This window comes from Apteryx rowi, unplaced genomic scaffold (assembly GCF_003343035.1).
Source record: "Apteryx rowi isolate R43461 unplaced genomic scaffold, aptRow1 scaffold_16, whole genome shotgun sequence".
Taxonomy (NCBI): Eukaryota; Metazoa; Chordata; class Aves; order Apterygiformes; family Apterygidae; genus Apteryx; species Apteryx rowi.
In genome coordinates, this window is record NW_020447863.1 from 3,855,379 (window position 1) to 3,869,703 (window position 14,325).

The 14,325-nt window shown below is 60.0% G+C and overlaps 1 protein-coding gene across 1 annotated transcript; it reads right to left on the bottom strand.

Moving 5' to 3' along the window:
• Nucleotides 1-324: 324 nt before the first annotated feature.
• STXBP1 (syntaxin binding protein 1) lies at nt 325-13,844 on the bottom strand. The gene is made up of 18 exons (XM_026059655.1): nt 13,793-13,844; nt 13,425-13,506; nt 12,122-12,198; nt 11,403-11,481; nt 10,193-10,296; nt 8,968-9,116; nt 8,289-8,373; nt 7,790-7,920; nt 7,057-7,164; nt 6,609-6,669; nt 5,724-5,789; nt 5,354-5,434; nt 5,082-5,220; nt 4,242-4,351; nt 3,875-3,976; nt 2,305-2,390; nt 1,716-1,870; nt 325-506 (listed from the first exon to the last, which is right to left on the bottom strand). The coding sequence occupies exons 1-18, from the start codon at nt 13,835-13,837 to the stop codon at nt 397-399; spliced, it is 1,770 nt and encodes a 589-aa protein (XP_025915440.1). The 5' UTR covers nt 13,838-13,844; the 3' UTR covers nt 325-396.
• Nucleotides 13,845-14,325: the final 481 nt, after the last annotated feature.

The following is a 14,325-nucleotide window of genomic DNA, read 5'->3' on the forward strand; positions in this document are numbered from 1 at the left end:
GCCACGTCCAGCCCCGCGCTGCCTAACAGGGCCCTCCGGCCCGCGGGGGGCTTCCCTCTTACACCCCTCTCCGGCATCTCCCCCGGCGAGCCGGGACCCCCGGCCCGCTGCGCGGCCTCGCTGGCACCACGCGGCAGCTACTGATGGCAGGAGGGGTCCGGCCAAGAGAACCACATGGCGCGGGGTGGATGAAGGCAGCGCTGGGCGCGTTTCGGACCGGGAGGGCGAACCGCAAGCATTTTCCCGTCAGAGAACCGAAAAGGAAAAAGAAAACTGAAAGGAGAGAGCYGAAAAACAATAATTAAAGAAAGGAGGAAGAGGAGAATCAAAGAAAACCCTTCGGGGAGGAAGAGTTTCTTTTTCTTTAGTAGGCTGCCTTTACTTGKTTGCTTTGGCTCACTCCATTGCTGGAGCCTGATCCTCAAATGAGACCCTAGTGGAGTCCCTGAAGTCGGGGTGCCTCAGGTCCATGAGAAATTTGGTGGGAGTGAGAATGTGAGTAGCACCTGCGGGAGAACAGAGGTGGGCTGACTGCGGGGCGGCGGCGGCCCGCGGCGCCCGCCGCGGCGCGCTGGCGATGGCGATGGCGGGCGAGAGAGCGGGGCAACGCGGCATGCATCCCCCGGCGCGGCGCGGTGCGGCGGGCTCGTGCGGCGGCCCCCACCGGCACGCATGCGCCTGGGCAGCTGCCGGTGCCACCCCAGCGGGGATGGCGGTGGCGGGAGCCTCTCCACGGACGTCGGGTCAGGGGGAGGGGAAAATCCGGTGAGCAGATGAGGTGGCGGCGAGGGGCTGCCCGGGGCGCTGGCCTCATCCTGCCCCGGGTGAGCTGCAGCAGCACCACGTGGTGCGTGTCCAGCTGTGCACCCCGCGCCCGGCCCCGCGGTGGGACCCCCCAGGGAATGTGGGTGCCTAAAAGCCCCTGCTAGCACCAGGCAGCGCTTCCACCTCGCCAYGCTGCCCCTGCGCTTTGCGCCTGAYCCAYGGCCCTTCCCGCTAAGTATGGCCGGACCCTGCGCGCACGATGCATGGACCGTGCACGCATTGCACGTCCGACTGCACACGCCACGCGTGTCAGACTGCTGCACATGCGATGCATGGCAGGCTGCACACGCAACGTGCATCAGACTGCCGCACACGCGATGCACCGCAGTGCTGCACACGCGATGCATGGCAGGCTGCACACGCGATGCACATCCGACCGCTGCACACGCGGTGTGTGTCATCCAGCCCCTCCAACAGCGAACGCCCAGGCCTGCAGCAGCAGATTGTCCTGGCTGGTGTGCCAGCTCCCACGCCTTTCTTTCTTTCTTTCTTTCTCTCTCCCTTTCTTTGATAACCTCTAGGAAGAGAGTGCCATCAGAGGGAGCAACCGGATCACTTCAGGATGCAAACTCCCTTCCCTCTCRCCCAGCTCAGTCGGAACGGCGGGGAGCAAAACCAGCCGGGGAGAGGAAGAAGGGACCTAGGAGGTGGCGAGGACAGGCGGAGGGGCACGGCCTGTGCCGGGGGGGGGGGACAGCGGGGCGCAGGAGTGACACCAGGAGAAGACCTTTCCGCGTCGGTCCTGCTCATGCAGTCATCTGGAGGCTGGATTTTGTGGGCTTGCCGCCGGCCGCGGGAAGCCGCGCTGGGAGCGGGGCGGCGGAGCGGAGCGTGGGATGAGGCGGCGAGCGCGGCGGCGGGTGCACGGCGTCCCGGCGCCCCCCACTCACCTATTAGCACCTCCCACTTGCCGCTGGCTTGCGTCACCTCGTAGGCGCAGCGCATTTCGTTCATGCTCACGCCGCCCAGGATGAAGATGATGAGGCGGGGGCCGCTTCGGTACTCGCCGGGCGCCTTGTTCTTGTGCCAGTGACCGTAGCGGGCACTGGGGAGGGAAGAGAGCAGAGGGGTGAGGGGGAACAGCCCGGGCAGCCTCCGCCTTCGCTGCCGCGAGCCGTAACGGCAGAGAGGGACCGGCTGGGGGGCCAAGCTTGGGGAGGAGGGTGGGAGATGCACCGGGTGCCCCCTGAAGAGCAAGGCAAGAGTGAGCACTTCAATCCTCCCCGCTAACCTCGGGTGAGTCATTTAATCTACGCCCACCTCAGTTTTCCCTTCTGTACAAGGGGCTCGTTTTTGGCCTCGGCAGCCTGCAGAAGGGTAGGACCCCTCCGGGCAGGTAGGGGCTGGATGCTAAAGGTGATATTTGTGCTGGCGTTCAGCCCGAYGGCTGGAGTCTCAGCCGGAGGCTTATCGGCCCTGCGGAGGCCGGAAGGGGGGAGGTCGGGCCGCCGCGTTTCGGCAGGGAGAGCTGGGACCCACCTGACGGCAGTGGTGCTGAAGGAGGCGGAGGAGCGGGTGGAGATATAAGGGTAGTGCTTGGTGTCCAGCTTGTCATCGATAGCGTCCTGGAGGGAGAAAAAACCCCGAGCGAGGATTCAGCGAGGAGCCAGGCGCCGTGCACAGCCCCCTGTCCCAGCTCGGGGGYGTCCTGCTCCCTGTCCCACCTCCACAACGCAGCCCCACAGCACAGAGAACCCAGCTGGACTGGGCTTTATTTACATACATTTGCATACATTTGCATGGTCCTACTTTTTGCAACAATTTGGTTAAATTCYTGTAATACTGTGCACTTGGGAGGAGGGAGGTGGTGCTGGTTTCCCTGTGGGGCAGAGGCAGAGCCAGGGACCTGCACCACGGGGCATGGGCTGAGGCTCGCCCTGACCACGGGGAGGTCCGGCAAGGTAGGGCAAGGAGGAGGCTAGAGATTTTACTTCCCCTGAGGAGGATTTCAGTAGCCTGAGCAGAATTTCAGTGGCCTGGGCAGAGYTGGAAGCTTTGTATCTATGAATGACACACAGCCCAGGCTGAGCATTTGGTCAAGGGGTAAGGAAAATGGTATTTCTTTCTTGGTGCTAATGGTGGAGGGTTAAGGCCATCTGCAAGATATTCCTGAGACCAGGTTGCAAGCTGGTGTTACATGTGCTCCAGGGAGGTGCCCCCAGGTCTGTGGTTAGCAGGCTGCCTAGACTGTAATGAAAGGAGTTTGGGTTGAACTTGTAATCGGTGCCTTCAGGATGGTGCTGAGCTGCAGAAATGCTCCCAAAATGTGGTGCTGGGGTCTGTCTGCCTGTCAGATCAGGTAGAAAATGCCCATGTCTGCATCATTGCCTGTGATGTGCCCGGCTCTAGGCAAACCCCGTGAGGCTGCTCTGGTCCTCAAGGGGTGGCCGAGAGAAGAAGGGGGTGCAGAGGAAGGCGACGCCTGAAGATCATTTTCTGGCTCTGTCTGGCGCTACCTGAGCGCAGCACGTGGCTGGATGCTGTATGCCAATATTGGCGCTGAGGCGGTGAAGCGGCAGGATTGTGCCTGTGCCTGGGGCAGCGGTGCTGCGCGTGTCTGTTCGCTCAGGGGTGCGAGTGGCGCTGGGTGAGGATATAGCCCACGTGTGCCCCGTTCTAACGCACCGCATGGCACAAGAAGCACCTGGGTTGTTTGCTCGTGCTGCAGTGATGCTCGGGAGCTGCCAGCTCGCCTGTGCGCTGGGTGCCGTACGGATACAGAGCGGGCATCCCAGCCTGGGGCTCAGCGTGCAAGCGGAGGGTCAGGAGTAGCGCGAGGGGAAGGGCGCTCCAGGTACGGTGGGACATGCTGCGTCACAAATCATCACAGCCTTGCTAAAATTGTAAAGAAAACTCTCTCCTCCCGTGGGCGCTGCAGGGCCACGAAGGCCTGGAGAAATTAGAGAGGAGGCTGCGGGACTCCTGTTGCAAGCGCCTTTTAGGGCCCGTTTTGGGAGTGATGCCGTGAGTTGGAAGCACCCTGCTCTCTGCAGGTCTCTTCCTGGGCGTGCTGAGGCCCCCGCTCTGTTCCCSCTCCTTGCTGACTCACCTCCATGATGTCCTTAATAACAGGGGTCCATCGGGAGAGCTGGTAGGTCTGCTCGCTGATCCGCTCCTTCCGCTCCGGCTTGCTCCGGCGGCGCAGGGTGGACTGGGCACAAACAGCAAGAGACACCCTGAGCCACAGTGGCTCCTGTGGGCCTTGCACCGGGACGCGGTCCCTGTGCCTCTGGGGCTGAGCCCATGCCGTGGGGTCAGAGAGACCCTGTAGGAAATGCTCTGGGGGGCCTTGATGGCTTCCAGGCAGAGAAGTGGTTCCCATAGCAAAAAGTCACACCTAGAGTCGGTGCTACAGGGTCCTGGTGGCTCTCCCTAGACCCAAGGAGGACTGTGGGCAAAGGGAGTTGGACACTCACGTCTGTGATGATGGGCACCCCAAGGTGGGCCATGTTGGTGATGATCTCGCTGTCCTCTGCAGGGATCTGAGCATGCTGGATCAGCTTGTTCAGGTTTTCCTCAGTGATACCTGGAAATGCAAACAGGGAAACAGCATCTTCCCATGAAATGCATCCGAGCAGGGACACAACCCCTCTATCCACACCTTGGGACACCCATCCTGTTGTCAGCCAGGGAGCGCTCAGTGGACACCAGGCAGCTTTCTGCTGCTCTGATCCTACCTTTCCCTGTGTTTTCCACCCCACAGGAGCCTCCCATCCTTTGGAGAAGAATACATCTATTAAGCTTATACACAAATTCTCATTTTCTGCCACCTTTTGACTCTGTGGGGAGCAATGTGAACTCAGCCAGGTCTGTTCCCGGTTCTGCCCTTGTGCTGCAGAGTGAATTTGCACCAGTCACTCCATCCCCGTGACCCTCCTGCGTGGGGGGTGAGCCCTGCTGGGAAGCACTCGGAGGCCTCAGAGTGGACAGGACATACTGATGGGGATGGAGAGCTCTGTTAGATGGTGGTCTGAGTCTGCTCCGGTCTCATGTGCAGTTGCCTGTGCGTGTCTGTGCACATAAGGGACTCCAAGTTTTCAGTGTGGTTTGTTAGGACATTTGAGGAGTGCGGAACCACCTCAGAGACTCTGGTGATGAACTGGGGCTGTGCCTTTCCATTCGGCTTATCTTGGTCAAACACTGAGCTCTGTGCCGGAGGGAGCTGCCTGCATTTCTTCTTGCTCACTCTCCATCCCTTTCACCTTCTCCCCCCAGCCCACCTCCCTGTCCTGCCTGCTGAGCTCTCTCCTCCTCACCGTTCTTCAGGAAGATGTAGAGCAAGATGATGCGGATCTTGTCATAGGTGCTGACGTTCCCATCCAGCAGGATGGGGACGATAGCCCTCATGGGGTCCTTGATCTTTTCACCTTCAGCATCAGTGCCCATGGCCAGGTCCTGCAGAGAACGCACGCAGTGATCACTGCTTTGCCCTGGGCTCAGTGCCAGCGCTATGAGGTCAGGCACGAGCATTTGGCCCAGTTCTCCCTGGTTGGAGGTAGGGGGAGGTGGAAGCCAGGGAATCTGGTACCTGTTCAACTCGGCAGAGCTTATCCACTGTGCCTTGGTAGTGCTTCATGCAGTCTTCAGCCAGGTGCAGGTGAGTAGAGTACTGGGGAGACACAAGCAGTGCAGACACCCTAGTGGCATTGGGAGCAGCCAAAGGTCCCCTTACCACCGCCCCCAGCTTGCCAGCCTGGGCCTTAGCCCAGAACCGAGTGTGCCCCATGTTGTGCGTGCCAGCCCATGTTGGCTGTGGGGGGATGGTGCCCCTTGCCAGCCCCTGTTCATGGCTGGACACCTGCTGAAGTGGCCTGGGGAAAGCTGCCTCTGGACATCCCTTGTGTAGGTTGCTCAGGCACCGTCTGCTCTCCATGGACCCATTTTCTTATTTGTTTTACCTTGCTGAGCTCCTTCTGGTACTGTGGCATCTTCTTCAGCATCTGGGACAGGTCTCTCATGGTGGTCTGCAACGGGAGGAGACACAGTCACTTACCCGCCATGGACTTATGGCTGTGAGTGGGACAGTTAGCAGAGAGGGACAAAGAAGGGGACAACTCTGCCAAGGACTCCTGTCCAAATGCAGTTCGCTGTCTCTTGGGGGTTTTGGTGATGCCTGCTGTGATAGTGCTGTGTTTCATCAGCTGGTGATGAGTCTGAGGAGCAGGGAGAAGAACTGTAGCTGCAGAAACTAGAGAAAAGGGGAGGGAATCCCTGGAGAACATACCCCCCAGGACCCTCCTGGGGACCTTGCCTGTGCACTTGGCTGAGGMTGAGATGATGTTTTCAGTTTCTGGCCGTTCTTACATTCTGTTTTTGACACAATCTCCTCACTACCTAAACTTGGTGTCTCCAGAGAGGAACTGGCCAGAAGCAGAAGGAGCACTGTCRAGGCATGCATGGACCTCTGTGCTCGGGTGCAAACCGATGCCCCTCAACTTGGTGCTTTCCCAAAGCAGAACAACTCAATCACCAGGCCACCACCATCCTGCTTGCTACAGTCTCTAGAAGTCCCTTCCCTGTTTCCTCAGCCCCATGCATAGGATAAAGTGAAGCAGCATCTGAATGTGCTCAAATACCCCTGGCTGCTCCGCGGCCACGGAGTTGCTCCCACGACTGGCTAGGGCCAGCAGGGAACTGTGTGTGCTTGGCCCATCGTGGAGCTATGCATCAGGCATCCATGCAAGGCCTCAACTTGTCCTGGCATGTGGCTGAGTCCCTGGGGCTGCCTGGACCCCACTCTAGGGAGGCGCTAAAGCCCAGCTCAATGCAAGCAGTAAGGTCACCTTGTCGCCCGTGTTCATCCTCTTGCTTGAAGAAAATTCTTTCAGGGATCGGGTCACCTCCCTGGGGAGAAGAGGAGGACACAGCAGTCAGCATGCCACCAACTGCGGCGCTGCTGACCCTTCTCACACTATGTGGTCCAGAACCTCCAGGCCCAAGGCATCGGGGCACACCCCCATGCGTTTGCCCTTACTGCGTCCTGCCTTCACTTGCAGGATGTGCTCAGCCTTGCTGTGCAGGCACCGATGGGCCACTCTCCTGGGCAGTGGGTGCATGCAGAGCCATGGGGAGAGCACCCYGGCTGGGTTAGCAGTGGGGCTGGTGGCCTGGCTTGCTGTGAGTTGGGTGGCAGTACTGAAATCCTCTCCCACCCACTCTGCTTTTCCCGTCTCCCTTCGCTCCTCAGYGTGGGGTTTGGACAGGCATCAAATTGCCTGCAGGGACACTTACTGGGACACCTCTGCGATGTGTTTGTGGCGTAAGGTGACCCAAAGGTCATCGTCCTCATCCAGGAGAACCTCCTTCACCCGGGCTTCTCCAATGCCACTTGTCTCGTACCTGGGGAAGAGAGCAGGAAGCGTCATGGAGGGGAATGGGGTTYGCAGGCACACGCTCCCCTTATAATATAATAGCATGCAATGAGTAAGAGGGGCAAGAACTTGTGGAACAGCAGGAGAACGTGCAGTTGCTACTTAGGACGGGAGCTGAAGCACAGGCAGCTCCAGCAGCGTGGTTATGGGTGGCAACTTGCTAAGCTATGCTGTCTCCAAGGGGAGTGAAAGCAGGAGCGTGCTGCACACAGACCAGGCTCCAGAGGAGGCACTGGGAGGTTTGCTCTTAGCTCTGCCAGTGAGCTGGGTCAAGTTATTTCAGCTTGGTTTCGTGTCTCGCCTTCTTGTACCTGTTTAGACTATAACTGGGAAAGGGCAAAGGGTTAAAGGTTAGAAATGCTCCTTTTGTACTAAATCCYGCCTTTCTCTTGGCCAATATAACATCTGCCAGACTGTGCGTGTCGTAGTGATTTCTGCTGTTCAATGACTTGTGTGGCAGAGCAAACCGGCTGAGCTGGAGGCTCAAACTTTGTGTCTCAGCTTCGAATTCCTGCTCAAGTGTTTGATTCCCCTGGGCTCCCTCAGCAATCGTTCATGCTCCTGGGGCTGGGGGGTGGCACTGCCACACTCACTTGTAGACGTCGTTCTCGATGGGCAGCAGGTCGTAGCTCATCGCCTGGAAGGTCAGTTCATGCAGTACTGGGGAAACAGGGTCGAAGCCCCGATCCAAGATGAGGAGCTGGGAGCGAGCCTTGTCCGGACCCTGCAGACCCAGAGGGGAGAGCTGTCAGCAGGAGAGCTGGGGGCCCTCCAGCGCCCGCAGTTGGTGGGGTGAAGCCAGGGCTATTTTCTAGCCCTCTGTCAGGGTTATACCCCTTGGGGGGGTATCTACAACTATCCTGCACCTGTGTGGTCATCAYGGGGGAGCCCACTGACAGTTCAGCAAGGGCTGGGTCAGTGCTGCTCATCTAGCACTAATGGAGCTGCCAGACCATCAGAGACAGGGCAGGCTCCGCTTGCAGCCCGGCTGTGTGGCAGAGCTTGAACCGGACTTTAGGGATAAAATACCAGCCAAGCCTTGGAGCCCTGGTGCCTTCCCCGGAAGGGCCTGCCAGTGCTGTCCCTACTCACCTCGCCCATGGTGGGGTCATCAGCCTTGTAGGCATCCAGCTTGTCCTGGATGAGCTGGGCCAGCATGGCGTTGTCTTTGTAATCTCTGGAGAAGACAGGAAGGGTATGTCAGGTCCCTGCTCCTGCCCTCGCCGCAGCCCAGGAGTCCTAGGGCAGACAACTAGCACTGGCAAAGGCTGTGCAAGGTGGGTGAGGGACCAGGAGGACCTGCTTGTTTGCCCTGTGCGATGGCCTTGGCTTATGGGAGAAAGGGGATCTGAGCACATCTTGTCGTCGCTTTCCAGTTCTCCTTGGGGAATTTGGTGCCCCACTTTGCTTTGGTCTGCTACAGGCAGGGACAGTACTAGATGTCCCTCTGCTAGCTTAGATCACGGGGTGGCCACATGGATTTCAGGCTCCCAAACACCCCAACTCTCCACAGCATCATCTGAATCAAAACCTGTTCTTAAATTTAGCATGGGTGTTTCTGTCCATCCTACCATCTGCCTTCCTCCAAACTGGTACCACCTATCTCCAGTGCCTTAGCTAGTGCCGGGACTGCAGACAGTGCTGGTGGGCAGGATCTGTGAAAGGGAGGATTCATGGGGTCCAGCAAGAGGAGAGCTAAAATAGCTCTAAGGGGAAGATGGAAATAGGGATACCTCCTTTGGGGGGTACTGTGGACCAGCGCTGCCCTTACCCTCTGTACCGCACCGCCGGGTACTCCTTCAGCGTGGCGCACAGTGTGGCAATCTGCTCTGCCAGGCGCTCCAGGATCGGGTTCTTCATCTGAGCCTTGTGGGGGCTGTAAAAGCTTTGGAAGGAGTCGGCAGAATCCAGGGAGTAAACCTGGGAAGGCAGAAATAAAGCAGGAGGGAGGTTAAAGGAGAGACGCTGCTGGGGACATCCAGGGGACCAAGAAAACTGGCTGAGGTTCAGCCAGAGCAGCCCCATCAGCCAGTTCATGCCGGGGGGAAAGCACCTTTCCCCGTGCCCTGGTGTCAGGTCCATCCAGCGGCTGTAACGGTGYGGGGGCAAGGATGTGGTGGGCATCACAGGACACTCTGGAGCTTTTGAAAACCGGATTCAAGCCCAGATACATGTCCCTGCAAATGGCCCCGGTCGAACCCCGGGTCCTGACACCCGGTGAGTCCAGCGATGCTTGAGAAAGGAGCCACTCTGGGTGTCTGCTCTCTGCTTGGTGCCCTCTGCACGTGACAGCCCTGACCTCCCCCTAGCTGCTGCTCCGTGTCTCGGTCCCCTACGCACGTGCACGCTGCAAGGCACCCTGGGGGTGAGCTCCAGGGTCAGGAGACCCTCCCAGCCCTTGCACGGAGCAGGTATCTGCGCCCGGGCAGGCAACCAGGTGCTGTCTGCACTGAGGAGGAGCAGGGACACGTTGCTCCCTGGCCACCCTACCAGTGAAGAGCAGGTGCCAGTTTTGCAGTGCATGGGGCTGCCAGGAGTCATCCTCCACGTGCTCTTCCAGGGAGGCAGACCCTTGCTGCGTAAGGGGTTAATGGCACCAAACAGTCAAGTGCCATCTGTTCCTCCCCAGTGCCCATTCCCACCTCCTCTGGCCCAAGGAAGAGCCTCTTGGGCAGCAGATGGCCCGCGGCCCGGCCCCCCCGGTGCCCTTGGCTGAGCGGCCACGCTGGGGGGGTCACAGAGCCAGCCAATGCAGGCTGCTAGTGCCGGGCCAGAGCATGGTGTGCCGCTAAATCCGCAGCAGCGGATCAGCCTCGAGAAATAATCGGAGGAGACAGGAAGGAGAGAGCGGAGCGGGAGGTAAAGCGCCAGCCCTGGGGCCAGCGGTTCTGCAGCGAGTTCGCAGGCCTCGATGCGCCGGGGAGCGGGGCGAGCAYCCCCCGCCTGTCCCRTTCCCCGGGCTGCCCAGGAGGGCYGGGTCCCCGCCGGGGACTCACCTGCGACTCGGACGGGAGGAAGGCAATGTTGATCTCCGTCAGGGTTTTGACCACCTTCGCGGCGCGGGATTTCACCAGCTCGTTGAAGAGGGCGTCGGGGCAGGCTGGAAGGAGAGGAGCAGAGCAGCGCTCAGGGCACGGGGCGGCTGGTGCGGCGAGGGCGACACCGCCAGCGGGGTCCGGGGGGCTTTGCCCCAGTGTCGGTCCCAGAGCGAGGTGCCTGGGGGACAGTGGCCGCAGGAGCACCCGTGCCACGGAGGATGGGGACCCYGCGGGGGTCCGTGGGCTGACGCACCCTCCCTCTGGGGCTGCAGGCTCACACGGCCCCTGGCACTTGGGGCCACTCGTGCCCCTCTGTCTCTGCTTTCTCGTTTTAGTGATACAGCCTTTCCCGTCTCTTGGTTTCCATGCGGATGTCTTTGGAGGGGCTGTCACTCCAGATTTGCACCTGGACACGGCAAGGGAGCTTGGATCCCCGTTTGGCATGGGTAAATCCAGCTGTGTCTGTGAGCGTGTGGGTCGGGCATCACCACTGTGCTGGAGCGGGGCAGCACCTCCTCAGTCCCCTCCGGCACAGAAGAGACCGTCCCACTGCGTCCCCGAGTCCCAGCCCCTGTCCAACAAGAAAAGCTCCACAGATCCAGGGACCGAGCTGGCTGGATTTGGGTTAAAGTGCAAAAAGCACAAAAGCTCCCAGCAGTGGTAAAGAGGAAGTTTGGGAGAAGGCTCATGCTAATGCCAAACCATGAATGCAACACATGAAGGACCCAGGTCCTTGGGACACAAATTAACCCCAYTGAGCCCTGGGGTCGTGCACACCGGGTGAGCTTGGCTCTGGTTTGCTCAGCAGCTCCTGCAAGAAGCAGCAGCACCATAAGCATGAGCAAAGGCTCAATTTCAGGAGAACTTCCCTAACATCAAGGCCTTGGTAGATCACGTGGCTGCCTGCCCAGAGCATGGATCGCTTGAATTACCTGCAGCAGCATTTGGCCCATATGAGGACGTTTTTGCCTCAGAGGGCGGACGTGCCAGCTTCCCTGGCAGGGCTCCCATTTTTGGGTCCTGTCCTGCATGAAGAGACTACCGCTTTCTTGCAGGCCCTCCTTGGTGTTTGCTCTTTCTCCTTTTTTCTTACCCTGGAGGTGCCAGCGGGGAATTAGGGGGCATTGGTGCYGAGGCAATGGGGAGCAGTGGCCCCGCAGATACTCACAGTCAGTGAAGAAGACGTGGGCTGCTCTGTACTTGGAGGTTGGGGGGTCCTTGAAGTCGTTGATGAGGGAGTGGATGGACTGCAAGAGAGAAGGACCCGGCTGAGCTGGGCACGACTTGCTGCATTAGCGGCGGCTGCGTAACCCTGAGCTGGCTCTCAAATCCCGGCTGTGCCATCCTGGGGCTCTGGGCTGCCCTCACGGATTCACCTGGGCACTGCCGGTGTCTTGGCAGGATCTCGTGGGCATCAGCCTGGCTGGGTTTGCGAGACCCACAAGCTGGGGGTACTGGGGGGCTGTGCAGCGCTGCCCTAYGGGGAACCTGCTCCAGGCCCGGAGTGGGGATCTCCTCTGCATGGAGCAGTATTGAGTAGCAGGCGAGGGGCAACTGCACTAAGAGGGGTTGTTTTTATGTCYCTGGGTGGCAAGGAAGGACTTTGTTGCAGGCCATTCGAGTTGAAGCTCTGCTGTGACAACCAGCTAGCAGCAGCATCCTGCACCCAGGGCTCTGCCTCCCCTTTGGACATAGTTTGCGCCTCTGATCCTTCGCTCATGGTTTTGCACATCTAAGAGGGCTTGGGTTGAAGGCACTGCCCCATCTGCGCCGTTATGCTTGCTGAAGCAGAGTCATTTTCCAAGGCTGCCCCTTCCTAGCCTGGGCATCGCTCCCACCTCCCAGAGCCAAACACATGCCCCCAGCACCCTCCCACGAGATACTCACCTTCTCGGAGGGGGTGATGAGATAGACGGCCTCCAGGCTGGGGAGCGGCTCCCGGCGCTTGTTGATATCTTCCACGACTAGGGAGGAAACACAGGGGCTGTGCCAGGGACCAGTCCGGGCACAGGCAGCGGTGCGTAGCCCACCTCGCCCACGCTAGGGTCCATGGGGGCCAGATGTGGTTATGGCAGCTCCCACAGGGGAAAGTACCAGCCCTCCCAAGCCCTTGGTTCCCAAAACATCCCCAAGCACTCACCCCTGCCCACGCGGAGCTGGGTGGGGGGTGTCCCCATCCCATCCCAGCCCTGCAAGGCCCTACAGGAGTGGCTGGGGCACCTCCAGATTTGGGGCCGTTTGTGTGSATGCCTGGAAGGGCTTCCCCCGGGTAGGTTGGCTGATTTGTTTGCAGGCCCCAGCGCTGTGATTGCTTTGATCTCTTCTCAAGTCCCTCTGCTAAAGGGGACCACGCGAGGGTGATGCTCTGGTCCCTGTTTTTAGGACTGTGCCGGTAGCCACTGCTTCCGGCAGTCTCTGCTGGAAGCCAGAGGTGTCRGGGCTGTACGTGAAGACCTGCCGCATGTGCCTTGCTCCAAGTGGTTGCTCCAAAGCTCCCTCCAGACCYCTCTGCTGCCACCGCGGGCAGCTCTTGTATCACCGCAGAGGGCTTGTCTGCCCCCACCAAGGCCTTGGTTTCCGTGTCTTGCCTGGGAAATGGGGAGCCATCCCAGCTAATTCCCTGCTACAAAACCACAGGAAAAGGCAAACCGAGCCCTAGGCTGGTGCGGGTCTAAGGCACCCAGGTTGGGGTTGGGGCAAACCCCCACGGCTTTGAACATCCCCAGATCTGCTGGCTCCTTTCTAAGTGCTGCGGGGAGCTATTTATAGGGCTGACATAAAACGACACCTGGTCTCCTCCTCATGTGCCCAGTCTCCGTGGACTGAACCACTGCCAAGAGACAAGATGTTCGGGCTTCTCTAGCCCTAGCAGGCAAGAAGGGAAGCCTGTAAAGCAGCCCAGCACAAGACCTAGACAGTCGGCCGTGCGTGATAGAAGGCAGTGTCCTCCCATCTAGAGTGGGAGGGAGCCGGTTTAGGGCCGTGCCGGTGCCCTGAGCAGTGACATGTCCATGGAGATGTCTGACCCCCCTCAGCCATGCTACTGCACAGCTGTGAATGGAGCAATCCTCACGGCTCCCCTGCTGTGGAGGGATATTTTGTCCTTCATGCAGCAAGGTTTGCGAGAGACGGCTCASATCCAAGCGGGTTGGGGCTGGCCTGGGAAGGGGCCAGGAGCGGCGGTACTCACTTGTTATGCCCTCCGTCATGATGTCGGTCATTTTGCAGCAGGAGGACAGCATGCGCATGCTGAGCTGGTCCACCACCAGCACCTGGGGAGAGYGGCGTGAGCGGGGAGCTGTGGGGCTGGCGGGCAGCCGGCGGGGAGGCGTGGGATGGGGCAGCGCTCCCGGCAGCAAAGGCTGAGGGAAGCGCCCCTCCGCTCTGGCTTTTAGCCGTAGGCTCCCAGCAGCAATGCGGATAAACCTGACAGCACCTTCCCCCTGCCCAGCTTCCTCCTCCCCACCCCACTCTGCTSTTGCCTCTCCACCCTCCTCCTCCTCCTCCTCCTCTTCCGGCCCCTCCGGGGTCCCTCTTGGCTCCACTGCATCCCCTCACCTTCCATTCGCCCTTCTTCTTCACTTTCCGGATCACATCGTGCATAATCTCTGCAAGAGAGGGAGAACAGGGCTGTTATTTCGGGCCAGCTCCCCGAGATCTCCTAGCTGCTCTGCAGCCCTGGACCCCGGGATACCCCGACCCCGGCCGCRGCGGTGGGGATGGAGCCGGCAAGTCAGCGCTGGTGCAGGGGGCCATGGCGAGCCCCCGTCCGCCAGCACCTTTCCCGGGGCACAGCATGGGGAGGTGGCTAAGGGCGTTCGTGGGGGCCTGGGGAGGGGGTGTCACCCGCCAGCACCCGTTTTTGTCTTGTGCTCTGCACTTATAAACTGAGCCGGCGGGAGCCGAGCTCGCGTAATGCAGGGAGCAGCAGGCAGGACTCGAGCGCGCGTCCCCGCGGCAGCAGGAYGGGCGCCGGGGTGGAAAGGAAGGTCTCTTCTGGGGAGCCTCGAGCCACCCCGCGCGCCCGGGGGCTAATCCGAAGTGCCAGAAAAACAACAGTGGCTTAAGGGCTCCTTTTAGAAACGAGAATC

Coding starts and splice junctions, on each gene's coding strand:
- STXBP1 (XM_026059655.1), bottom strand. CDS start 13,837: ATGCACGATGTGATCCGGAAAGTGAAGAAGAAGGGCGAATGGAAG. Junction 6,670..7,056: donor CACATCGCAGAGGTGTCCCA/GTAAGTGTCCCT, acceptor TCTTCTCCCCAG/GGAGGTGACCCGATCCCTGA. Junction 507..1,715: donor CAAGTGGGAGGTGCTAATAG/GTGAGTGGGGGG, acceptor GTTCTCCCGCAG/GTGCTACTCACATTCTCACT.